This window comes from Pleurodeles waltl, chromosome 8 (assembly GCF_031143425.1).
Source record: "Pleurodeles waltl isolate 20211129_DDA chromosome 8, aPleWal1.hap1.20221129, whole genome shotgun sequence".
NCBI classification, from domain to species: Eukaryota; Metazoa; Chordata; class Amphibia; order Caudata; family Salamandridae; genus Pleurodeles; species Pleurodeles waltl.
Window position 1 is genome coordinate 1,077,487,764 of NC_090447.1, and position 21,874 is coordinate 1,077,509,637.

The 21,874-nt window shown below is 46.1% G+C and overlaps 1 protein-coding gene across 4 annotated transcripts in view; it reads left to right on the top strand.

The window, feature by feature from the left end:
• The window catches only part of DIAPH3 (diaphanous related formin 3), a 1,960,340-nt gene that overhangs the window by 1,590,421 nt on the left and 348,045 nt on the right, over nucleotides 1-21,874 (top strand). For 3 of the 4 annotated variants that reach the window (XM_069205305.1, XM_069205302.1, XM_069205303.1), the window contains 2 exons: nucleotides 17,020-17,115; nucleotides 17,594-17,656. In XM_069205305.1, the coding sequence (XP_069061406.1) occupies nucleotides 17,020-17,115; nucleotides 17,594-17,656 (159 nt within the window). The remainder of the gene's footprint in view (nucleotides 1-17,019; nucleotides 17,116-17,593; nucleotides 17,657-21,874) is intronic. The other variant, XM_069205304.1, reaches the window with a different exon arrangement.

Below are 21,874 nucleotides of genomic sequence, written 5' to 3' on the forward strand. Positions count from 1 at the left end.
CGATGAGCTCAGCTGGTGCAGCCTAGCGGATCACGAGTGGCAGGTTAATGTGAAGGTAAAACAACATCTCTTCCACAGCTGTGGATAACCTTTCCTCAACCTATTCTCCACTGCCAAGAATAGACATGTCAGCATTTTTTGCACATTGGAGTTTCCAGAGGCATCGCTCACTCTCTCACAAGTTCTACCTAGAATGGACCTGAGGACTCCTGTCTACTGCCCTGGGTTCTGAAGATGATCAGGGCCCAAGTCAATCTAGTGTCCCCTCATTGGGTTCGGAGAGTATGGTTTCCAGAGCTCCAGGGCTGGAGCTGTGGTCCTCCAATCAGGCTGCTCCTCAAGGAGGACCTGCTGTTGCAACAACAGGGTAGGGTCTACACTCAGGCCTTCGCAATTGCCACGTTGTATGCTGTTTTTGAATGTCAAAACCTTGACATTCCTTCGGAGGTTGGTAATGTTATCTTGCCAGGCAGGCATCTTCTGACAAAAACTGTATAAACCTGTTGATGGGACAAAATTGTGTTCTGATGCGGCGCATACCAGATTTGCCACCTCCAGGCCAAGTTATCTGATTTTCTGTTGGTTTTCTCCCAACAAGATTTTGCGTTCAGGACCTTTGAGCTACCTTTGAGCTCTCTCTGCCTTTGTGGGTACCAGATCAGCCTTCATTACTGGAATCACCAGTTGTGATGAGTTTTTTTAAAGGCCTACAACACTTGTTCCATCCCTCTCCTTTTCTAATGCATCAGTGGGACCGTCACTTGGTCCTCATATATTTGATGTGCACTTCTTTCCAGACGCTTCACAGCTGTCCTTTGTGGTTCTGACCATCAATATGGTATTCCTTGTTGCCATCATCCTGGCGAGACGAGTGAGTGAGCTTCAGGGTCTGTTAACTTGCTGTACACCACCTTCTTCCCAGACAGATGAGTTCTGCGGGTGCAAGCCTCCCTCCTGAAAATTGTGACACCCTTCCACATCAGTCAAATGATCAACCTGCTGGCATTCTATGCTCCACGCCAGCTCTTAGTGGGGTTTGCTGGAGCAAAGACATGCCAGGCGGTGCAGAAACAAACCATCTCCCACTGGATCTTTCTCTGTATCAAGATCTGCTGTGCATTGGCCTAAAAGCATCCATCAGACGTACTGTGAACTCATTCCACCAGGGCCAATGCTGCTACCACAGCATTGATATGTGAAGTTCCTGTCCCGTTACTATGCCAGGTGTGAGGATAGAGTGAGGTGTGTTATAAGGTGTGGTCATGGGACCGTGTAATACACTCACAAAACAGTCTTGGGTCCAGTCAGGCTCATTTGTAAAACCCTGTTGCTTAATTCTAGGTAGCAGTGGCTTCAGACAGCAAGGCTTAAAAAAAGGTTAGAAGCACCAGACAACAAAATAAAGAAATCCAACACCAGTTTATAAAAATAGACGTTTAACTGTTCACTCTACATAAGCTCAACCCTGTTGCCACCCGTATTCTCTGGATGATGTTTTTGAATAATGGCTGTGCAGAGTGTAGCAGCAGACCAGCTATGGAATTCTCAGGTGAATGTAGTGCTGTGGCAGATGTCCCACTGCTATCCCAGGGAGATCCTATCCTATCCTGCCTAGGTGTCCTTTGGACGTATGCCTGGTAACACAATGGGGACCTCCAGAGGATCAACGCACAGCACACAGTGAACTGCTTGAAGGACGGGCCTTGTTCCCCCATACAGGATTTATATGACTCTTTTTCTCAAGGGAACTGCCATCTGTGATGACTGAAACCTGAGAAAGATGTGCTGCTTAGACAAATCCCTACTGTGCTCATGTCACAGAGCCACCCTAAAGTTGGTGCCAATTACGGCTGGTTCCCCTGTTTATCTGTCCACGTTTCTCACTTAAATATAGCCTACACCTGGACTTTTCCTCCAAAGGAGGGCATCCGGTAAAGGTACTGTCTCCCTAGTGAGCTAACCTGGCTCTGGAGTGGGTTCCTCTGTCCTAAAAACTAGCCGAAATTGCAGAAAGAGGTGAAAAAAGGTTTTGTAGCTTGAAAGTGTGTGGGTGGGTGGGTGGGGGAGAGCGAGGGCTGGTAATCTATCTCTGCACTAATGGTAGGGTTATTGTTCCATTTTCCCAGAGGACATATTGTAAGGCGCATACCCTTACATGAAGCTAAAGATAACCTTTCCATAAGAAAAGTAGACAAATTGTATGTGCGCATGGGGCTAAATACATAGAATTAGCAAATGCATATGAACGGTTTCAACTGTATTTATATACTTAAATAATATTTTTTTAAAGTGTCTAGTCTCGCTCACTTCAACGCAGAGTGAGTTTAGAAATAAGAAGAGACAACAGTGGCAATGCAACCCCATTAACAGTGATGGGTCTGGAGTCAATGCTTCAACCTGGCATATGCCTGTGGCTTCCATATCCAGCAGGCTTTAGCAGGGATTTACGCTGTCCATTCTTGTCACTTTTTAACTGGTTTCCAGTCTGGTATTAGAGGCTTGAAATACACAAACATGTCACCGGAAACTGAATATGTACGTTTTGCTGATGCAGAGTAACTCGGTGTACTACAGCCATTTAGCTTGTATAATTTTCCAAACCAGCTATTAAAGATTGTTCTTGACAGTTAATCACATTACAATACAAAGCTGCTATTAATCGCCATCTCATCTGTTTGCGCCCAATGGAAATTGACATCCGACTCCCATGTTTAGGATTAAGTTCTTATATTTACAGCTGGATTAGGCAGTGGTGACGTTAAATGGCATGTTTTAAATGATTTTTGAATGGTTACTTTGTAGAGTTTGAGTGTCGTTCTCCGGGAGAGCTTTGCATTAATTCTGGGAAGGAATGAATGCAGCTACAAGACCTTTCAAGTTAATAGTATGTTTCCGATCCTAAACGCGTTGCTCATTTTTTTAAATCCTCCTCATGTTCTTGACCTCAATCCTTCACGTATAAATTCCACTAGTTGTGTTTAATAGTACATTCCATTCTGTAACTTTGGTGCATTTTGCGCTTTGTGTTAACTTCTGCACTTGTCTCACTCCAGTATTTTATATTTCCCAAAACAACCAAGCCTGTGCACACTTATTAGTGGATATAACTTGCCTGCTTTTATGGATATAGACAGGTGTAATTGCCCATAACTATTTCAATTCATTTGATGTGGGGAGTCCTTAATTTCACTGCTAATTAAATCACAATTATGTTAATACAGTAATCAAACCTAGTTGGTGGTCTCATAATTCAAGAACAATCAATTTCAAATTAATTCAAATTATAAAATCAGAAATTGCAGTGACTGATCGGCCTTTGAGTCCTGGCCTCTGTTTGTCATGTCTCTTTGACCAATTTTGTGTGTAGGCAATCTCACATTTCGTTTCTGAAGGGGCTCAGTCCATAGAGTTCGTTTTAACAATGTTTCTCCAGGGGGGTAGCTTCTAATTTTTGGATTGGGCCCAACTCGCTACCTGGCGTGTGTCTGTTCCCTGCCATCTGTCCTGGCGGGTCTGGGCTGCGAGTGCCGTGTTCCGATAGAGAGATCTGTTTGGCAGCTGATGGGGACGCCCGACCGATCTGTTTTGCTAATTTCCATGCCTGCTCTTGACACACGCTCAACATGGTCACTAATTGTCTTCCCTGCAGCTCTGTGCTACTGCTTCACTATGTCTGTTCCATACCCTTTTTTTTACAAATATGTGAACTATTTTTACCCCCTGTGCTTCTGTTTGCCATGTGTTCCTTGAATTCACTAGCTGCTATTTCCTCAGGAAACTCCTAAGGTGCACTAGTCTCACGTTGTGGTCTTTCAACAATATAATTTTGACTGAGTATCTCAATCGTTCTTGCTCCTCTTAGGACCAGCAGCCACATTGTATGTGTTCGACTTCTCGGCGTTCTCCCATTTGTCCTTTATCCTTTTAAAGTGCTGCCATGCTGAACTACCGCTTCTCCATTCATTACTGCATTCAGTTTGCTCTGCTGTGGCCCTGAGGTGTAAAATAAGATTCCCTCACTGTCTGTGTGTCAACCCTTGTAAGACGTACATCCTCCCTTGACCTTCTTCTTAGGTGTCTTAGTTTCGAAGCACAGCAGTTAGAGCTGAGTTGTATTTACGTTGCTACTTTCTTACCCACTGGCTCAACTTTCTGAATGACCTAGTTTGAGTGATGCTGAGACATCCTCCTATCACTTCTCCCTGGTGTTAGCAAATATGCAACCTTTCCCTAGTAACCTCATTTACTACCTTATGGATGCCTTAAGTAACCCCAAGCCAAGAAGGAACCCTTCAGCGTCCTAATTTTCTTATTTGTATCCTAAGAAAGAATTCCATTTTATGTGCTATGCTGCTTAACAAGTTTGCTAAATTGATTCTCCTGCAAATTCTGTTCAGCTCACATGTGGAACAGAATCAAGTGATTCACTTTAGTTTAATCAGATCTCATCTTTGTCTTATAAACAATGCTAACCCTGTTTTCTTACTGACAACCTAGAAGGTTTTTTTCTCCTCTCTGTACGAACGTGCTATTTTATTCTCCTTTTTGCCCTTACCCTTTCGTGATTGTCTTGTTTTCTTCCTCCGAATTTCTAAGTATACTTTTCAGTACATCTCCTGCTGAAACCGTCTAATCCAGCTGTTCTTCCAATATTTGTTGTCACTCTTCTCTTTCACATTTCTTCAGTGCCATGATGGCCCCTTTCCCGCACTTTTAAGTGCTTGCCTGTTTCTAGTCATTTTATCATCTATGTAAGGGTGTCACCTCTCCCAGAGAATACTACTGGCTATCTTTTCACATTTTAACATTCTGAAATGGCACGAATATATTCCTTTCATAGAACTTTATATGAAATCGTCCATATTCGTTTTTAGGTCTCACAGGCGACGATCTGTTTGTTCTTTTAAAAACAAAAACAATCTGAAAAGGGGCATGGAGCCTGCCCACTGCATACTGTTGGTTACCTTCATAATCACTCTCATTTCATTGCTTCTGAATGGCCATTGCACCCGGTTTCATTTTCTACTTTGTGCTGTCCCTTTGATAGATCATGGACTAAGTACTGATTGTGTACTCTTTTACTGATCATGCTCGGCTTGAGGTACTTTTTTTTTTCTCCATCCCAGTCCTCCCCGATCTTGCTTGTTTCGCCCGTCACTCCCCCTCCTGTGCCTTTGCTTGTACACCCTGCCCCCATCCTGCTGAGTTTTAGGTTTCACCTGCACAGTGCTTGCACTGTTTGCAAAATCTCTTGTGTAAAAAAATAATAGTAATTTTAAAAAAACTATCTTAAATGGGGTTTACTTACCTTTACTTACTATTTGCTTGCTCCCAAGTGGCTCCCACATCACTTTTACTTGCCATTGGCTGCCTCCCAAATGGCTTAGATGTCACTTGTTTCCTTACTTCCTATTGGTCAGCGCCTCCTCTTTGCCTCAGTTGTTTTCCTGGGCTTTGAGTCATTTTCCTGCCTTGGAGCCGAGACCAAGTACTCCTTCTGATGGCCAGTGCCCTTGCACTGCAGGCTTCCTGAGGTGCTTTGTTTATATATTTATTTTATTTTAGTTTCCCCTCTTGTCCCTCTTTTTCACCCATGCCCTTCCTTGTTGCTTTCCCATCCCGCAATGCTACCACTGTTAGTACTTGTTTAGCAACCCCGGTCCACTTGCTTTAGCACCCCCTCTGTTTGTGCTTTATCTTCCCATTCCTCTCCTTCTGCCCCTGCTTTATTTTGCCACTTTTCCTTCTTCATGCTGTTTGCCCCCTTCATAGTGGACTGCTGTGCAATATGTCTTAAGGCAAAAAAAGCACTACGACATAGTAAACGCCTGCTGTGTCATAGCACTTAAAAAAAATAAAAAATAAAAAAAAGTTTTTCCTTCCAATGTTTGTTCTGGGAGCTGCTTATCTGGCCTTCAATTTCACCTTTGGTTTCTGGTGGCAGACTGGCAGCACTCAGGTCACCCAGCAAATGCAACCAATTCATTGGTTATACTGATCTGTACAGTCCATGGTTTGGTGTGAGTGTGCCCCTCTCAGGCGCATTCGGGTGCGGGTTTTCGCCCTTTTAGAAAACACGCTATTGGGTACACTAGTGAGGTCTTAGCCTTGTTGAGACCACTGGTAGTTAATGCTTAGTGACACTTTACCTTCTTCTATTTTACTAGCTCCACTTTGCAGAACTAAAGCAAGCTAAGCCTTTTCACTCATTTGCAGGAAACACATGTCCCTGCTGATCTCTTAACAATGTGCACCTGTCCAACATTTTGGGAAAGTTTAGCTTTATCAGAAAGTGTATTACAGAGTCTTGCTAATTGAAAATGTTGACAGTTCTTGTTTGCAAGCATGTTCGTTACTACAGATGACGTAAAGTTGTACATTTGAGTCCCTATAACTGCAGATCCATCGCCTCTCAATTGTAGGCTGTTGTTGACTTTGTACTTATGACTCACGGCTGCCCTGTCCTTACTCTTGATCTCAGCAGGAGGGCGAGATAATTTGCTGTAAGGTGACCTCAACTCCACAGATATGTACAACCAGTCACTTGAATGGAATTTTGCTGTTTTACTGAGGATTTTTCTCGATAGATTTTTTAATATAGCACAAACTCGACCCGAAGGTGTTAGATGGCTTCACATGAGCGCCACTTACATTATACAAGACACATTTTAATTTTATGTAGGCACAGAGAGATTAAGTGATTTGCCCTGAATCACAGGATGTTGAGCCGATGCCGAGACTCTGACCTCTTTCCATAGTTCTGAAGTCAGCATCTCTGGCCACTATCATACATCCTCTCCCCAGGGTTTCATCTAAGATTGCAAACTGACCTGTGCAACAAACAATATGCTAATTTTGAAGAACTGGTGTGGTTTATTCTAGAAAAGTCCCCCCCATTTTTCATGATTACCCCCACTTTTTGCCTGGTGTCAGTGTGTTTTTGACTGTGTTCACTGGGATCCTGCTAACCAGGACCCAAGTGACTGTGCTCTCTCTCTCTCTTTCGCTCTCTAAATTTTGTTGTTCCTGACTTTGTGCTCCCCACAATTGGCATATTGGTGGCCCCATGTAAATAGCTAGTATATGGTACCTAGGTGCCCAGGCCATTGGGGCACCAGGGGTCCCTCATGGGCTGCAGCATGTATTATGACACCCATATGGGAGCCATGCAAAATGTGTCTGCAGGCCTGCCATTGTAGCCTATCTGAAAAGGTGCATGCACCCTTTCACTACAGGTCACTATAGGTTACTCCTGTGGCAGGCCCTCCTAGCCCAAAGGGCAGAATACATGTTCCTGTGTATGAGGGCAACCCTGATAGAGCAGAGGTGCCCCCACAAACTCCAGCTCCATTTTCCTGGACTTCATGAGTGCGGGGAAGCCATTTTACCCGCGTACTAGACATGGGTCACTACCCATGTCCAGCTACATAATGGTAACTCCGAACGTAAGTATGTTTGTTATCAAACATGTTGGAGTCATACCCCAATACTGTTGCCAGTATTGGTTGTATGATTCCATGCACTCTGGAGGCCCCTTAGAGGACCCCCAGCTTTGCTCCTACCAGTTTGCAGGGTTTTCCGGGGCAGCCTGTGCTGCTGCCCTCCTACAGGCAGGTTTGTGGCCTCCTGCTGCTTGAACAGCTCAAGCCCAAGAAGGCAGAACAAAGGATTTCATTTGGGAGAGGGATGCAACACCCTCTCCCTTTGGAATAGGTATTACCTGGCTTGGGAGGGATAGCCTCCCCAAGCCACTGGTATGCTTTGAAGGGCACATTTGGTGCCCTCCTTGCATAATCCTGTTTGCATCAGTCCAAGGACCCCCGGTTCCTGCTCTGGTGCAAAACTGGACAATGGAAAGGGGAGTTACCACTCCACTGTCCATCACCACCCCAGGGGTGGTCTCCAGAGCTCCTCCAGGTGGCCACTTGATTCTGCTATCTTGAATTCAAGGTGGGTAGAGGCCTCTGGGAGCATCTGAGTGGCCAGGTCAGGCAGGTGACATCACAGCCCCCTCCCGGTAGGTGGTCACCCTGCTAGGTGACCAATCCCCCTTTTAGGGCTATATAGGGTCTCCCTCTAGGGTGACGTGCAGTATCCCAGCAGGACTCCTCTGCAATTTATACTTGAACTTCTGGCCACTGGAACTGCAACTGGACTTCACAGGAACCTACAATCTGCAGCTCCAGCAACGACTTCGCTCTGCAACATTTTTTCTTCAGCTCCTTCCAGCAAATGCAACATCTCCCCCGGCTGGGCATTCTCTGAGGGCAGCAAATCTTCATTCTGCACTGAGAAGGAATCTCCCTTGGAGTGAAGGAGTCACTCCCCTACATCTGCAGCCACCAACTGCATCGACTACCGACCGCGCAGATCAACTCTGCTCCAACTCTGCGTGGATCCTGCAACACAGGAGGTGGTCTTGAGTGGTCCCCTCGCTCCCCTCTACCAGCTGTTCAATTTGGGAGGTGGCGAGTCTTTGCCTCTCCTTGAAGGACAGTACCCCTGTACACAGCAACTCTTGCAGCTACCAAGGCTTGTTGGTGGTTCTTCCAAGGGATCTTCAGGCTCCGTGTAGCCCTGGCCTCCAGCACTCAAGTCTAGAACGCTTAGTCTCCTGCCTGCTGCGCCAGAGACATGGGACTCCTTTCCATGTGTGTTCACTGCAACTCCTGTGCCTCCTGTCTGTGAGTTGCCTGTGAGGGCTGCAGCCTCGACTTATGGCTCTACTAACTGCTGAGGGTCGCCTGGGACTCCCCATCTTGGGTTGAGTCCCCTTGGACCTTCCTGGTCCCCAGCAGCTCTGCAACTCTTCTACTGCACCTCTTGCCTTTGCCAAGGCTTGTTGGTGGGTTTTCCACACCACTGATGGACTGCAACTCTTCTTCCGACATGGAACATCGACTGCATCACTCCTGGAACTCTTCTCCTGACAGTTGTCTGTATCGCTGATTTTTAAGCCATGTTGGACAGCAGCACAACTGCTGTGCAGCATGGTTGAAAATACAAAAAATAAACTATATGATGCAACCAGCGTTGACTGTCATAGTCAAGCTGCTGTACAACATAGCTAAAAAAAATGGCAAAGACATTAGTTCTTGTCTGCAATAGCTATTGGGTTTGTCAGTGTATTTTTTGTTATTTTCTATCTTTTTTTTTTTTTTTTTTTTTTTTTTTTTTTTTTGCAGCAAGCTTAAAAGGTCAATAAAGCAGTGCTATGATGCAGAATGCTATCTCATCAGAGCACTTTTTTCCTTCACTTTCAGCCATGCTGAACAGCAGCAAAATGTGCAACATGGCTAAAACACAGCTAAAAACCATTAACAAAGGCAATAGGTCTTGCATAGGTGAAACCTATTAGCTTTGTCCGTACTTGTTAACATGCCCTTTATGTCTTTGTTTAATTTAGTTATCAGTCAGGGCTCATTAAGGCAACTGTAGAATGCATTATTTAATTTACTTGTTAAAGTATGTGTTGATGGGGAAAAATATCAGCTTTAGGTGATTTTTCCTTTTTTTTTTTTTAACCGGCCAAGATGTTAAAACTCCAGTCATGCCGGTATAAAACCAGCCAGGTAGCAACCCTACCTATATTCATGGCCACTGGAATTATGCAGCAGGGTTACGTAAGTAATTCAGCAAGAAAAAGGAAATTATGCTGCACATTTTGTTATGGTATTTCTTCATTATTTTGTCATTTTGAAGCTTGTTAACACTGTCTGGGCATTAGTTGCACCACTCCTCTTTCTCCAAGTCCTCGGGATGATCGAGGTAACAAGGAAAAGAAGTTGAAGAAGGCCAAACGTTCTTCGACTTCACTCCGTCGCTCGGATGACGTGACGTGGAAAGAGCGTTGATGCTCTGGGCCTCCGCCTTCTGAGGCTGCGTCTGGGCTGGCTCCACACCCCCTCACCCCCGACTTTCCGGGAGCCGGTGCCACCCCTGCCTAGTTGAAAGAGTTTAATGAGGCCATGTGCCTAATCTTTGGGCAGACTGACCTTTCCTCAGCGACTTTGGGCCCAGGAGAGTTGGTGGGGGCCCCCACGGATTCCACGCCTGTGACTTTGGCTCCAGAGGACACCTCCGGATCCACTCTTGGATCTGTACCAACACCAGTCGTTCCAACCAAAGTTTCCCTGGCGTCGAGACAGACGTCAATGCTCCCAACATCGGTTGAGCTCGCAATCAACATTGATCCTATTCTTATCCCCGATGACCTGGAGCCGGACCAGCGTCGCTCAACCCCGATTTCATTTTCCATGGGCCCTCCTGCGCCTAGGGCGGATCCAGACCCTTCTTTCTATGGGTATGGATAATGGGGATAGTGTAGAGGGGTTGCTGGACCCTTTAGAATACAAGCTTGACTCTGACATGCACTTGGTTCAGTATTTGGGTGGTGCTAATGGAACAGATACCTCTCCTGATGCTGCCATGTTTTCTCCCCCTACAGTGGCTACGGAGGAGGGAGCTTCATACTTCATGGTGGTAAGAAGGGCTGCTGAGGTTTTGGACCTTGAGCTTCCTTCTGTGGAGGTCAGGGCTAACCTCCTGACCGAGGTGCTTCAGCCTTGGCAGTTCGGAACCCCGTACACCCCTTAATGAAGCTCTTACGGGCGTCCAGCTGTTTACCTGGTCCAAACCCAGCGCAGGGGCTCCTGTGAATAGGACGGTTGCCCGCTGCCATCGGCCTGTGCCAACCGATCCAAACTTCCTGACCCAACATCCTACGCCTGAGAGCCGTGTGATCTAGGCTTCCTCTTCTTCTGGCGCATTCCCTTCTGCTCCCCCGGAGGGAATCAAAAAGACTGGATAACTTTGGGAAGAAAAACTTTTCTTCCGCAAGTTTAGCGCTGCAGTTCGTGAACACCACATGCCTTTTGGGCCGATACTCCCATTCTCTCTGGGATACGGCCGCACAGGTGCTGCCTCGAGTCCTGGAGGAGGACCAGGCAGTTCTCTCCCAAGCTGTTACTGATGGGAAAAATGCAGCAAAGTTCATGATTCGTTGTGGAATGGATACGACTGAATCACTAGGTAGATTGGTTGCATCAACAGTGGCCTTGAGGCGCCACAGCTGGTTGAGGACGTTTGGCTTTTCAGGGGATGTCCAGCAATCTTTAATGGACATGCCCTTTGATGGCACCCGCCTCTTCGGAGACAATGTGGATTCAGCGTTATAAGGATTCCTGGGTTACGGCTCGGTCCCTTGGCCTCGTAGCTGCTCCTCACCCCCCACAGTTCACTTTTGACCCCTTTCGTGGCTACAGAAGGGGCACCCAGCTGTGTTCATTTCCACCCGGCCGCCGACCCACACGTGCTTCGCAGCCTCTGCATGGACGTGGGATCCCACATGCTTGTGGATCAGGGAGTCAGCGGCCCACCCAGTCCACTGCCACGCCCTCCACTGCCTCCAAGCCTTACTAGACTATTGGAACATCCGGGACCTGTTGGCGGCAGGAATCCGCCATCACCTGCCCCACTGGGAATCTATCACCACGGACAGGTAAGTGTTGCAAATTGTCTGAAGGGGCTACTCCCTCCTCTTCGAGTCTTACACTTCGGCCATGCCACCACCATTCGATCATCTCTCAGAGGATCATTTGGCACTTCTCCACAAGGTAGCCAAGGCTCTCTTGGCCAAGGGAGCCGTAGAAAGGGTCCCTGTGCCACAAGTAGGCCGTAGTTGTTATTCCTGCTACTTTGTGGTGCCGAAAAAGGACAAGCGCCTTCACCCTATCTTAGGTCTCTGGTCTTTTAATCTCTTCCTCAAGAAGCAAAAGTTCAAAATGACAACTCTAGTTCAGGTCCTGTCTGCCCTGGACCCTGGAGAGTGGATGAAAGCATTGGACTTGCAGGATTCCTATTTCCACATTCTCGTCCTGCCGACCCACAGACATTACTTGCGATTTGTGGTAGGTCACAAGCACTTTCAATTCACAGTGCTCCCCTTGGGCCTTTCCAGCGCCCCTCGGGTGTTCACGAAAGTGTTGGTAGTGGTTGCAGCTCATCTGTGCAGGTTAAGAGTTTGTCTTCCCCTACCTTGACGACTGGCAGTTGAAGGCGAACTCGCCCTAGGCTGTTGTCTCCCACCTCCAGACTACAGCGAACCTCCTGCATTTGCAGGGGTTCACTTGAGAAATGCCGAAGTCACACGCGACTGCCTCTCAGATGCTCCCTTTCATCTGATCTGTTCTGGACACAGTGCACTTTCTGGCTTATCCTCCATAAAAGTGAGTCCAAGGTATTCGGGCTATGATCATGATGTTTCAACCTCTATCCTGGATTACGGTGAGAATGACACTGAGGCTGCTGGGCCTTATGACCTCCTGCATCCTGCTGGTCCAATATGCCAGATGGCATATGCAGGCTCGCTTTGCAGTAAGACCTGAAGTTCCAATGGGCGCAGCATCAGAGGAATCTCTCCGACACGGGCTAGATCTCGGTGGGGACTGCACTAGATCTGTAGTGGTGGCTCTTGAATACAGATTGGGTCAGCAGCAGATCTCTTTCGCTTCCCCAACCAGATATCACAGTAGTGACAGATGCATCACTCCTGGGATGGGACGGCCACATGGGAGAGGTGGAGATCAGAGGCCTCTGGTCTCTGGCAGAGTCAGGGCTCCACATCAACCTTTTGGAGCTCTGGCCGATCCAACTTGCATTGAAAGCATTCCTTCCCTCTCTCAAAGGGAAAGTGGTGCAGGTGTTCATCAACAACAACACCGCCATGTGGTACTCCAAAAAACAGGGCAGAGTGGGGTCGTGGACACTCTGTCAAGAGGCTCTTCGCCTCTAGACTTGGCTGGAAGGCCAGGGCATTTCAGCAGTGGTTCAACATCTGGCGGACTCTCTGAACACCAGTGCAGACAAACTCAGCCGTCGATGTATAGTTGATCACGAATGGCACCTCGATCTGGAGGTGGCACAAGGTCTCTTTCAGCGGTGGGGAGAGCCTCGGTTACATCTGTTCGCCTCCGCAGAAAACACACAATGTCAGCAGTTTTGAGCATTGGCGTTTCAAAGGCAGCACTCGCTTGGCAACGCCTTCTGTCACGAGTGGAGCTTAGGCCTCCTTTACACCTTCCCGCCAATACTACTACTGCCCAGAGTTCTGAAGATTATCAGGCACGACCAGGCCCAAGTAATCCTGGTAGCTCTGGACTGGGCACGAAGAGTCTGGTATCCCGAGCTATTGAGCATGTCTATCGATCCTCTGATCAGACTGTCCCTTCGGGAGGATCTTCTGTCGCAGCAGCAGGTGACGATCCTTCACCCGAACCTATCCAGTTTCCGCCTCCTTGCGTGGAGATTGAGCGGCAGCAGTTGACAGCTGTCGACCTTCGGCCTGAAGTCTGTGATATTATCTTGGCAGCCAGGCGGGCCTCCATCAAATCCCCTTTCTGCACCTCTTGTAGGTTCTCCTCTTCATTCTCTCTCTTGCCCAGCAGGGCTCTGCTCTGGGCACCCTCAAGGGTTATTTGTCTGCCATGTCTGCCTTTTTAAGGCTGCCAGACCAACATTCTCTGTTCAAAGCTCTTATTGTTGGGAGGTTTCTTGTAAGACTCACCCACATCTCCTATCCCATTCATAATGCCATTGGGATTTGAACTTTGTCCTCACATATCTCATATGTGCTCCTTTCGAGCCACTCCACAACTGTCCCCTGCGACTCTTTACTCTTAAAATTGCCTTCTTGATTGCCTTGACCTCTGCTCGCAGAGTGAGCTAGCTCCAGGCTCTCTCTTAGAAGCTGTCCATCCTGACAAAGTGGTGCCTCGTACCATGGCTTCCTTACCCTTTTCATGTAGGCCACTCAATCACCTTGCCTACATTTTATGCAGCCCCACATCCCTCTCATGAGGGGGAGAGACTCCATCGCCTGGATCCAAAAAGAGTGTTGGCATTCTACTGCAATCATACCAAAGATATCTGGGTGGCCGATCAACTCTTTGTGGGTTAAGTGGGTGGGAAGAAAGAGCAGTGCAGAAGAGGGCCATCTTGCGATGGATAGTCCTCTGCATCGAGATGTGCTACGCTTTGACAAAATAAGCAACTCCCTGAGGATTTTCGTGCTCATTTCACCCGAGCAACAGCTGCTACTACAGCGTTAGCACACAGAATTCCAGTCCTGGATATCTGCCAGGCAGTGACGTGAGCATTCCAGCACACTTTCACTAAACATTACTGCCTGGATAGTCCGGTCCGCAGAGACGGTTACTTCGGCCGTTCGGTCCTGCAGGACTTTTTAGTTTGATCTTAGTTCGCAGCCCACCACCAGGGATGGTATTGCTTGGGTACGTATTCTAAGGTAAAGAATCTGCAACTAGAAGTCTCTTTGAGATGAACAAGTTACGTATCTTCAGTAACGATATCTCTGGTAATGACATAATCTAGTTATAGATTCCTTACTGACCCACCCATCCTCCCCAATCTGCAAAGCACACGATTCTCAGTGTTCTGAATGGCTCTGCGCTACTGGCATGGAAAGTTGTGAAAAGATACTGATGTCAGCACACCGGCGTAGTAGCTATATACAACCACGACGTCATCACGGCGACCATGACGCCAGCGATGCCCGTGGTGTTGACCTCCACCACCTGACGGTGCATAGGGGTAGTGCTTGAAGAAAAATCTCTGGATCCAGTCTGATGCTTGGAGAAATTCTAAGGTAAGGAATCTACAACTAAAATATGTCTCTACCAGATTATAGAAATGTCCTTCTTGGCATATTGGGGGGGGGGGGGAGGGGGGGACTGTAGAAGCAAGCAAAGGGCTTCTGGTGCTAACGGATTGTGTGCCCAAGATAACAGCTAGAAAGTTAAAGTTCCCAATTTACTGTTGTTTCTCTGTAAAATAAATCTTGTAATTAGCTTTCTTCAAGTCATGGTTGGTGTTATCCTTCTGTTTGTGTGGCTGGTCCTTCAGTGACATTCATTTGTGCATCTACGCCAGACGCCATACTTGCTCTAACACACTTCGAGTTTTCTTCTTTCATGTTACTGGGGTCAAAGAAATATCTGTGGCAAACTGTCACAATAGAGGCGAAACCTGGTGGGTTTCCCCAGATCTGCTCTTTTCAGGGCCTTGTACCGCCATTGTTAAATGTTTTATATACCACAAAAGGAGGCTCGACTAGGTTTCCTAATATATTGTGAATGGACAAATGTGAGCTGCCAATAGGTGGTGTCTTATGCAGCAGCTGAAATGTCTCAGAGTATTCATTTTATTTAGAACGAGGGGCTTATGATACCAGTCCACCAGGGAAAGGCCCCGCCCCTTACAAAACTTTCTGACAAGCTTGATCCTAAGGGAGAAGTGGTTGGCCATGCTGGTTCCTTTACACAGCACTCACTAAGTGGAAAATGAGGGTTCAGCTGCTTATTGCCCATGCCCCATATCAACATAGGCACCATAAGCAATACTTACCCCTAGTGTCACAAAGTACTTCTTAGCAGTTCAAATGATAATGAGGTAATTATGTCAGCCTCAGCATCCTCATTGTCTCGTACGGGTTCGAATCGAATTCTACCCTCTCACAATTTGTGTTTTGCTTCTCGCACAGTACATTTCTACTCTTTCTCTGAGGTGAGGAAGGCTTCTTGGCACAGGTAGAAATTCTTCTGCCTCATTTTTCAGGCTCTACATTGTCAATGCCCACTTAGCCATACACTATGATACTGCAATTAATTCTAAATGCTGGCATACCGTGGGTTTCTGGCCGTCATTGTACTCTTGATCTAGCTACACATGTGCCACGGTTGCACTCTATAGCTGATGATAAAGTGCAGCAGCAGCCCAGATGTGTTTTCAGCCCATAGGTTGTAAGAGTAGCTAGTAAGGCAAATCTCTTAAAACTGACAAATGTCTGGCATTAGCCAAGAACTTCTGAGATAGATAGATAGATAGATAGATAGATAGATAGATAGATAGATAGATAGATAGATAGATAGATAGATGAATAGATATGCTTTCAATCAGCCCTCTTCATACATTGATCTGTGGTTGTGTCCTTCAATTTTTACTTCTTCCCTCTACATCATGGGGCAGTGACTGAGCCTAATTCAGCCATGGATTAACTTCACTGTGAGTGATGGCATTCTGCTTTTCCACAAAGAGCACATCCACACAAAACAAGCCCCCTTCAGCACCAGGAAATGCTATTGCAAACTGTGCTTTTTGAGACCAAACAAATGTTGCTTTTAGCTAATGTTTATTTTTTATTGTGACCGGGACCCGACAGCTCTTCAAAATTCAAGTTTTTCGAAAGCCATGACAAGAAACAAAGCATTGATAAAGCCAAGGCTGGCATCTAACGCCAGATATTGTTTTTTTCAGTGTTTGTTGTTTAGGATGTTTGTGTCTGCGCACCACAGTTCATCACTTGATTTGTGCAGAAGGGCAGGAAATAAATCTGGCTCGAGTTCTCTGTGATTCTAGTTTGCAGGGACAAAATCCCATAAACCTTAACAATCGCTTGCTTGCTTTTTTCTAGTCAGTAAATACCTGGCCTCCCTCTGGATGGTGCCTCCTTGTAAAAGTAGGCTTGAAGGGAGCCTAAAACTAAAAATTAGTGTCTAGCAGTGACGGCTCAAACATGGGGATAGATAGCTGTGTGGTAGTCGACTGTTAAAAAAACGTTCACATAAATGTATGCTTTTGATTGGCCTTTCATGTAACACGAAAAATGTGGTTAGATCTAACGTCTAGTCCCTGAAAGGTTTCAGGTAACGAATCGCTGGAGTTTTAGTTCATTAAAAGTACTGTGCTGTGCAACTTAAGATGCTCAGCGCAGAAATGCATCTTTCAAACCTGCGGCCCATTTGGCTGGCCAAGAACCCAGTCACAAACTGGTCTATTTGCATTAGGCTGGCCTTGATTTATGAGTGGTTTAGATGCTTGTCTGTTTTTCAAATTGGTGGATTTAGTCAGGGCCTAGTGGACCTTTCTTCTCCCCTGTATGTTCTGTGACATTGCTATGGTAACCCGCAGGGCTGATGGAATTCCCTCAATCTCTTTTCACAGAGGGCGATGAGACGGGGGTGATGGATAGTCTCCTCGAGGCCTTGCAGTCTGGCGCCGCCTTCCGCGACCGGAGGAAACGCACGCCGAGAACCAAAGGTGAATATCGTTCCTAATTTATATAACTTACATAAAAACTATGACCGAGACCGAAACGGTGGGTTTCCGCTCCTTGTTTCACCTTACTTCAAAGGCCTCGTGAATTCAGTGTTGCAAAGCGGGACTGTTTGGAGTGCCAGGAGCATGCTAAATCCTTCACGCGCCATGACAAACGTCAGCCAGACACTTATTCCAGTTGGCTGATGTCAGTACCACTTTGCAAATCAATGCACTGAATTTAACACAGCCCGATGATTATGACAAGACTCATCCACAGGGCCATATTTCCCATTATCTTTGGGCGGGAACGCCGGTGGGGGTGCAGGGAGATGTGGAAATTCGAGTTACAGGACTGAGGAGAATGCGGCCGATGTTGTTTTTAATTCTTACCTTTAAACTAAAAATGCTCTTTGGTGATAGATATCGCTTTTCAAGGTTAATGAGTAATTACGTTTGTTCTGTCTCGTGGTTTTTGCAGATACAGAGCAGCAAAGCCTTAGCCCGTCCTCACAGAGGCCTGTTTTGAAGGCTTGTAACCATGGTAATAAAGCACATTCATAACTTGCATGTTGCTCTTATCACAGCTTATGCTGCTAATCTCCGATTCTTGAAGGCTGCCTTGCTCTGCCCTGCTTCCTCACATGCACGGCACCTGTGATGGCGACAGACAGCAAGCACTGGGGGCTGGCGGTCTACAGGTCACGTGCTTACGTGCTGCTTTACGCATCTGCTCGCCAGTGACTTTTCTAACACTGCAAAATTCATCTTCCGAATGTTTCTCTTTTGCTGCGATTGTGCATTGTTTAACTGTGACAAATTCTGTGCATACATTCCCATTAATGTGGTTCGCGGTGGTGCTGGAATTTCGAACTGGCATGCATTTATTGAGGTAGCTTTGCAAATAAGTAATTGTGTACTCTGTGATTGGTATTACACCCCTGCTGTGCACATAGCATAGTTTCCTTTCATCCATGTACTATGGCGAGTGGTTTGCACAGTGCCTACATAAGGAAGTGGCACCTGGAACGGAGCACGAAAATGCAGCGCAGTCAGAGGAAGTCATTTTCCAATTGGCTCTCTCGCAACTTAGGGCCAGATGTAGGAACCGGTTTGCATGTCGCAAACTGCGAAAAACGCAGTTTGCATCATGCAAAACGGACATCGCGATGCTGATTCACATTTTGCGAGTCGGTACCGACTCGCAAAATGTGAATCCGACTCGCAAATAGGAAGGGGTGTTCCCTTCCTATTTGCGACTCGCACCGCGATGTAGAATTGCTTTGGGACCGCGAAAGCGGTCGCAAAGCAATTCGCAGTTAACACCCACTTGAAGTGGGTGGTAACTCATTCGCAAACGGGAAGGGGTCCCTATGGGACCCCTTCCCCTTTGTGAATGTCGCTAAAAATATTTTTCAGAGCAGGCAGTGGCCCAATGGACCACTGCCTACTCTGAAAAAATGAACCCAAATGGTTTCATTATTTTTTGATATTGCAACTCGTTTTCCTTTAAGGAAAACGGGCTGCAATTAAAAAAAAAAACTGCTTTATTAAAAAAGCAGTCACAGACATTGAGGTCTGCTGTCTCCAGCAGGCCACCATCCCTGTGAGTGCAGGGACTCGCTATGGGGTCGCAATTTGCGACCCGCCTCATTAATATTCATGAGGTGGGTCTTTGCGACCCCATAGCGAATCGCAGAAGGTGTCTGAGACACCTTTCTGCATACAATTTTGCGAGTTGCAAATTGCGAGTCGGTATGACTCGCAATTTGCAACTTGCTAAATTTTCTGTTCCTACATCTGGCCCTTGGTTCTTAGACCAGTCTAAAACTGCAAACAGAGCAGCTTTGACCGGTGTCTGGAGTGGATGACTTTCGACTGCTCCCAGTGTGTGACTTTCAACCTCAACGCCCTTAACACTTTCCAGCCTGTATGAACCCTCTGACTCGCATTTACTCTGCCAGTGGTTTGAACTGAGTTGAGCTCATAAATATTGCTCCTGCCACAGTCTAAACTATCACCAACCTGCGTGTTATAGTTCACTCCATTCGCCATTTACTTTACTGTCACTAAATGTCTCTGAGGTTTGAAGCAAAACTTGAAGCTCGCACTTTATTATGTCTCCACCAACCACTCAGAAAACCTGAATATTCTTTCTTTCAAATAAAATCGTCCTTGTATCAGTTTTCAAAATTCCTCCCGACTTAATGGAAGCACAGTTTCTTGTTTCTACAATGTTACTCTGAGTTTATCGTCATAATCTGCAAACACGTTAGTTTACCCAGTGTTTCTCTAAGGATGTTCCTGGGAAAGGAGCACTACTCCCTCCCACCTGCTGCCGGAAGTCTCGCGAATGTGTCACTCCAAACCAGCCGCCGCCCCCAGATGCAAGGGCCGTGTCCATGCCTCCATTTTACACCAGGACCGGACCCAAGCAATAATGAGATATCACACAACTGTCTCTTGATTAGGCCGCCAGTGCCAGCTTCAAAATGTTGCAGATCACACCCGTTCCCCTTCAGGCATCTATATACAGTTCCAATCTCTTTCAGCGGCGTAAGCTCGCATTCTTGACCATAGGAGTCTTAAGGGCATCAGAAATCTTGGGTACATCGGGGCTCCTGATAGAAGCAGCACAACCATCAACAGAGCAAGCTGATCCCGTGAAATACAGCTGCCTGACGCCTCAATTTACCTGTAGTTTCTTTCTGACATGGCGTAGATTCAGAGGAAGGGGGAAATTGACCCCACGGGGGCTACTGGAAATCCTACACCATGTGCAGAAAGGCATCACCACACGACTTGCCCGTCAATTGATTACCAGTTCAGTGTTTCACACTCTTATGAAATAATAATGCATTTTAAAATGGAAATGTAGTCACTTTCCCGAAATCCCGTACTAATATTCAGACAAACGACCAGACTACAGGTTAGCATTAATATTTGAATACCTTGATAATTATACGGTTTAGTTTGCGATATGTTTTAAAATATGACAGCCGAAGGTGGATTTAGAGTGACACAGAAAGGGCTTAAATAGAGCACAACCACTCACTTAAGTCCTGCTTACACATGTGGTTCTTCCCGCGAACTCGCAGCTAAAGGTAAGCAAGCGTGGCAGAAGGGCATTTTCATCAGGTTAGTCTGAGAATGAAGACCTGCGGGGTTCATATTGTCTTTTCCCTAAGTGGGATTGTATTTTTTTCTGTTTTTGAAAAGAAATGGTTGTAAAAACACCTCCTCTCTTTTGTAGTTTAAAACATTCACATGATTCATTGACTATAAATTAGACACACACCCATCATATGTTTATTTGTGGTTCCACCTTTGGTTCCAAATGCAAGCCACCACACTATATACAAAAAAACACTAACTGCATGGAAAGGCAATCTATCTGACAAGACAGTCATGACTTTGGTACCTTTTTCTTGATTAAGTTTCCTATGCGTATTATTTTTGATGACACTGAAGTGTGTGTACTTTATTTGAAAAATAAACACTAATGTGCATTTATGTTTAAGATTATGCACACAAATACGTGTGTGGGCATGTTCTCACCTGTTTAAGGGCCTAAGGGTCTGTAAAATGGACCGTTACTATCTGCACACCCAGAGGTACCCATCACAATGCTACAATTGTCCTGTATTCTGTGAAAAACATAAAATCAAAGTGTTCTAGAGTGTCACAGATACTCAAGTTTAGGGGGTATGTGAGTGTGGCAGAATGGACTGTTTTAGTTTAATTTGTCATTAGCAAGCCCTCAAATAATTCTGGCCCTTGTGTGGTTCTTCCAAAAGCTGGTTTGAAGTCTTCAGAGGCTTGGCTGTTTAGAGCAATAAATAGATCCGGGCATGAAGAGTCTGTTGGAGAGCCGCTGTGCTTGTCTTTTCACATTTGAAATTGAGTACCACAAATAATACTGTTTGTGTATGTATTTATGTATGTGTGCATGTGGTCTTTGTATAGGGAGGATCTAGCCGAAAGGCACTGGGTTGCAGGGTCAAAGACAGAGTCAGTGAGTGATTGGATGGGAAGCTAGGGTCTGAGATTGGAAGTAGACTGTTACTTCATCATGACTTAGTATTCTTTAAAGAGGTATGTCTTCAGCCCTTTCCTAAATCAGAGCAGGGGTGGGACAGTCCTGATTTTGGGTGTGTAAAGAAAGAAAGCCTCTAGCCTTGCCTTTCATATCTTTTGTCCTCAAACTTTTATATTTTAGCGCTGGGAGCCCTTCGAGTAGGTATGCCATAAACAAGACTAGAATAATGTTCTAAGTGAGATCTCTATCACCAAAGGGAGCCCTTTGCATGCTGCCTCTCAGCACACCCCCTCTTTATTCTGAGCTGGCAGTACTCTTTGCTGCATTCATTGGATTCTGTAAAAGCTTGTTCTAAAGTCCATCACCCCAACATGCTAAAGATTGTCCTCTTGAATGTACTTTGTTGTATTTTGGGACTACCATCTGGTTCTACTTCCTCAACTGTGGGATCTTTGAGGCATACAATTCACAAATGAACTTCTCCTGGAGCTCTGAACTATCCGATATTTGCCCTTATTATGTGTATGTTTTTGGTGGTGCTGTACAGGTAATGTAAAATAGCGACCAATACTGGGTTCAGTCTTGGTGCTCGATGACAGTTGAGCTGTTGTAGTATAAAGATTGTTGTGTAAACCTTGTTCTGCATTTGGATGAAAAATTTTAACAGTGAAATAATTGGGTGCACACCAGCTTCACAATGTCAGTTGATTTGATTTTAAATTC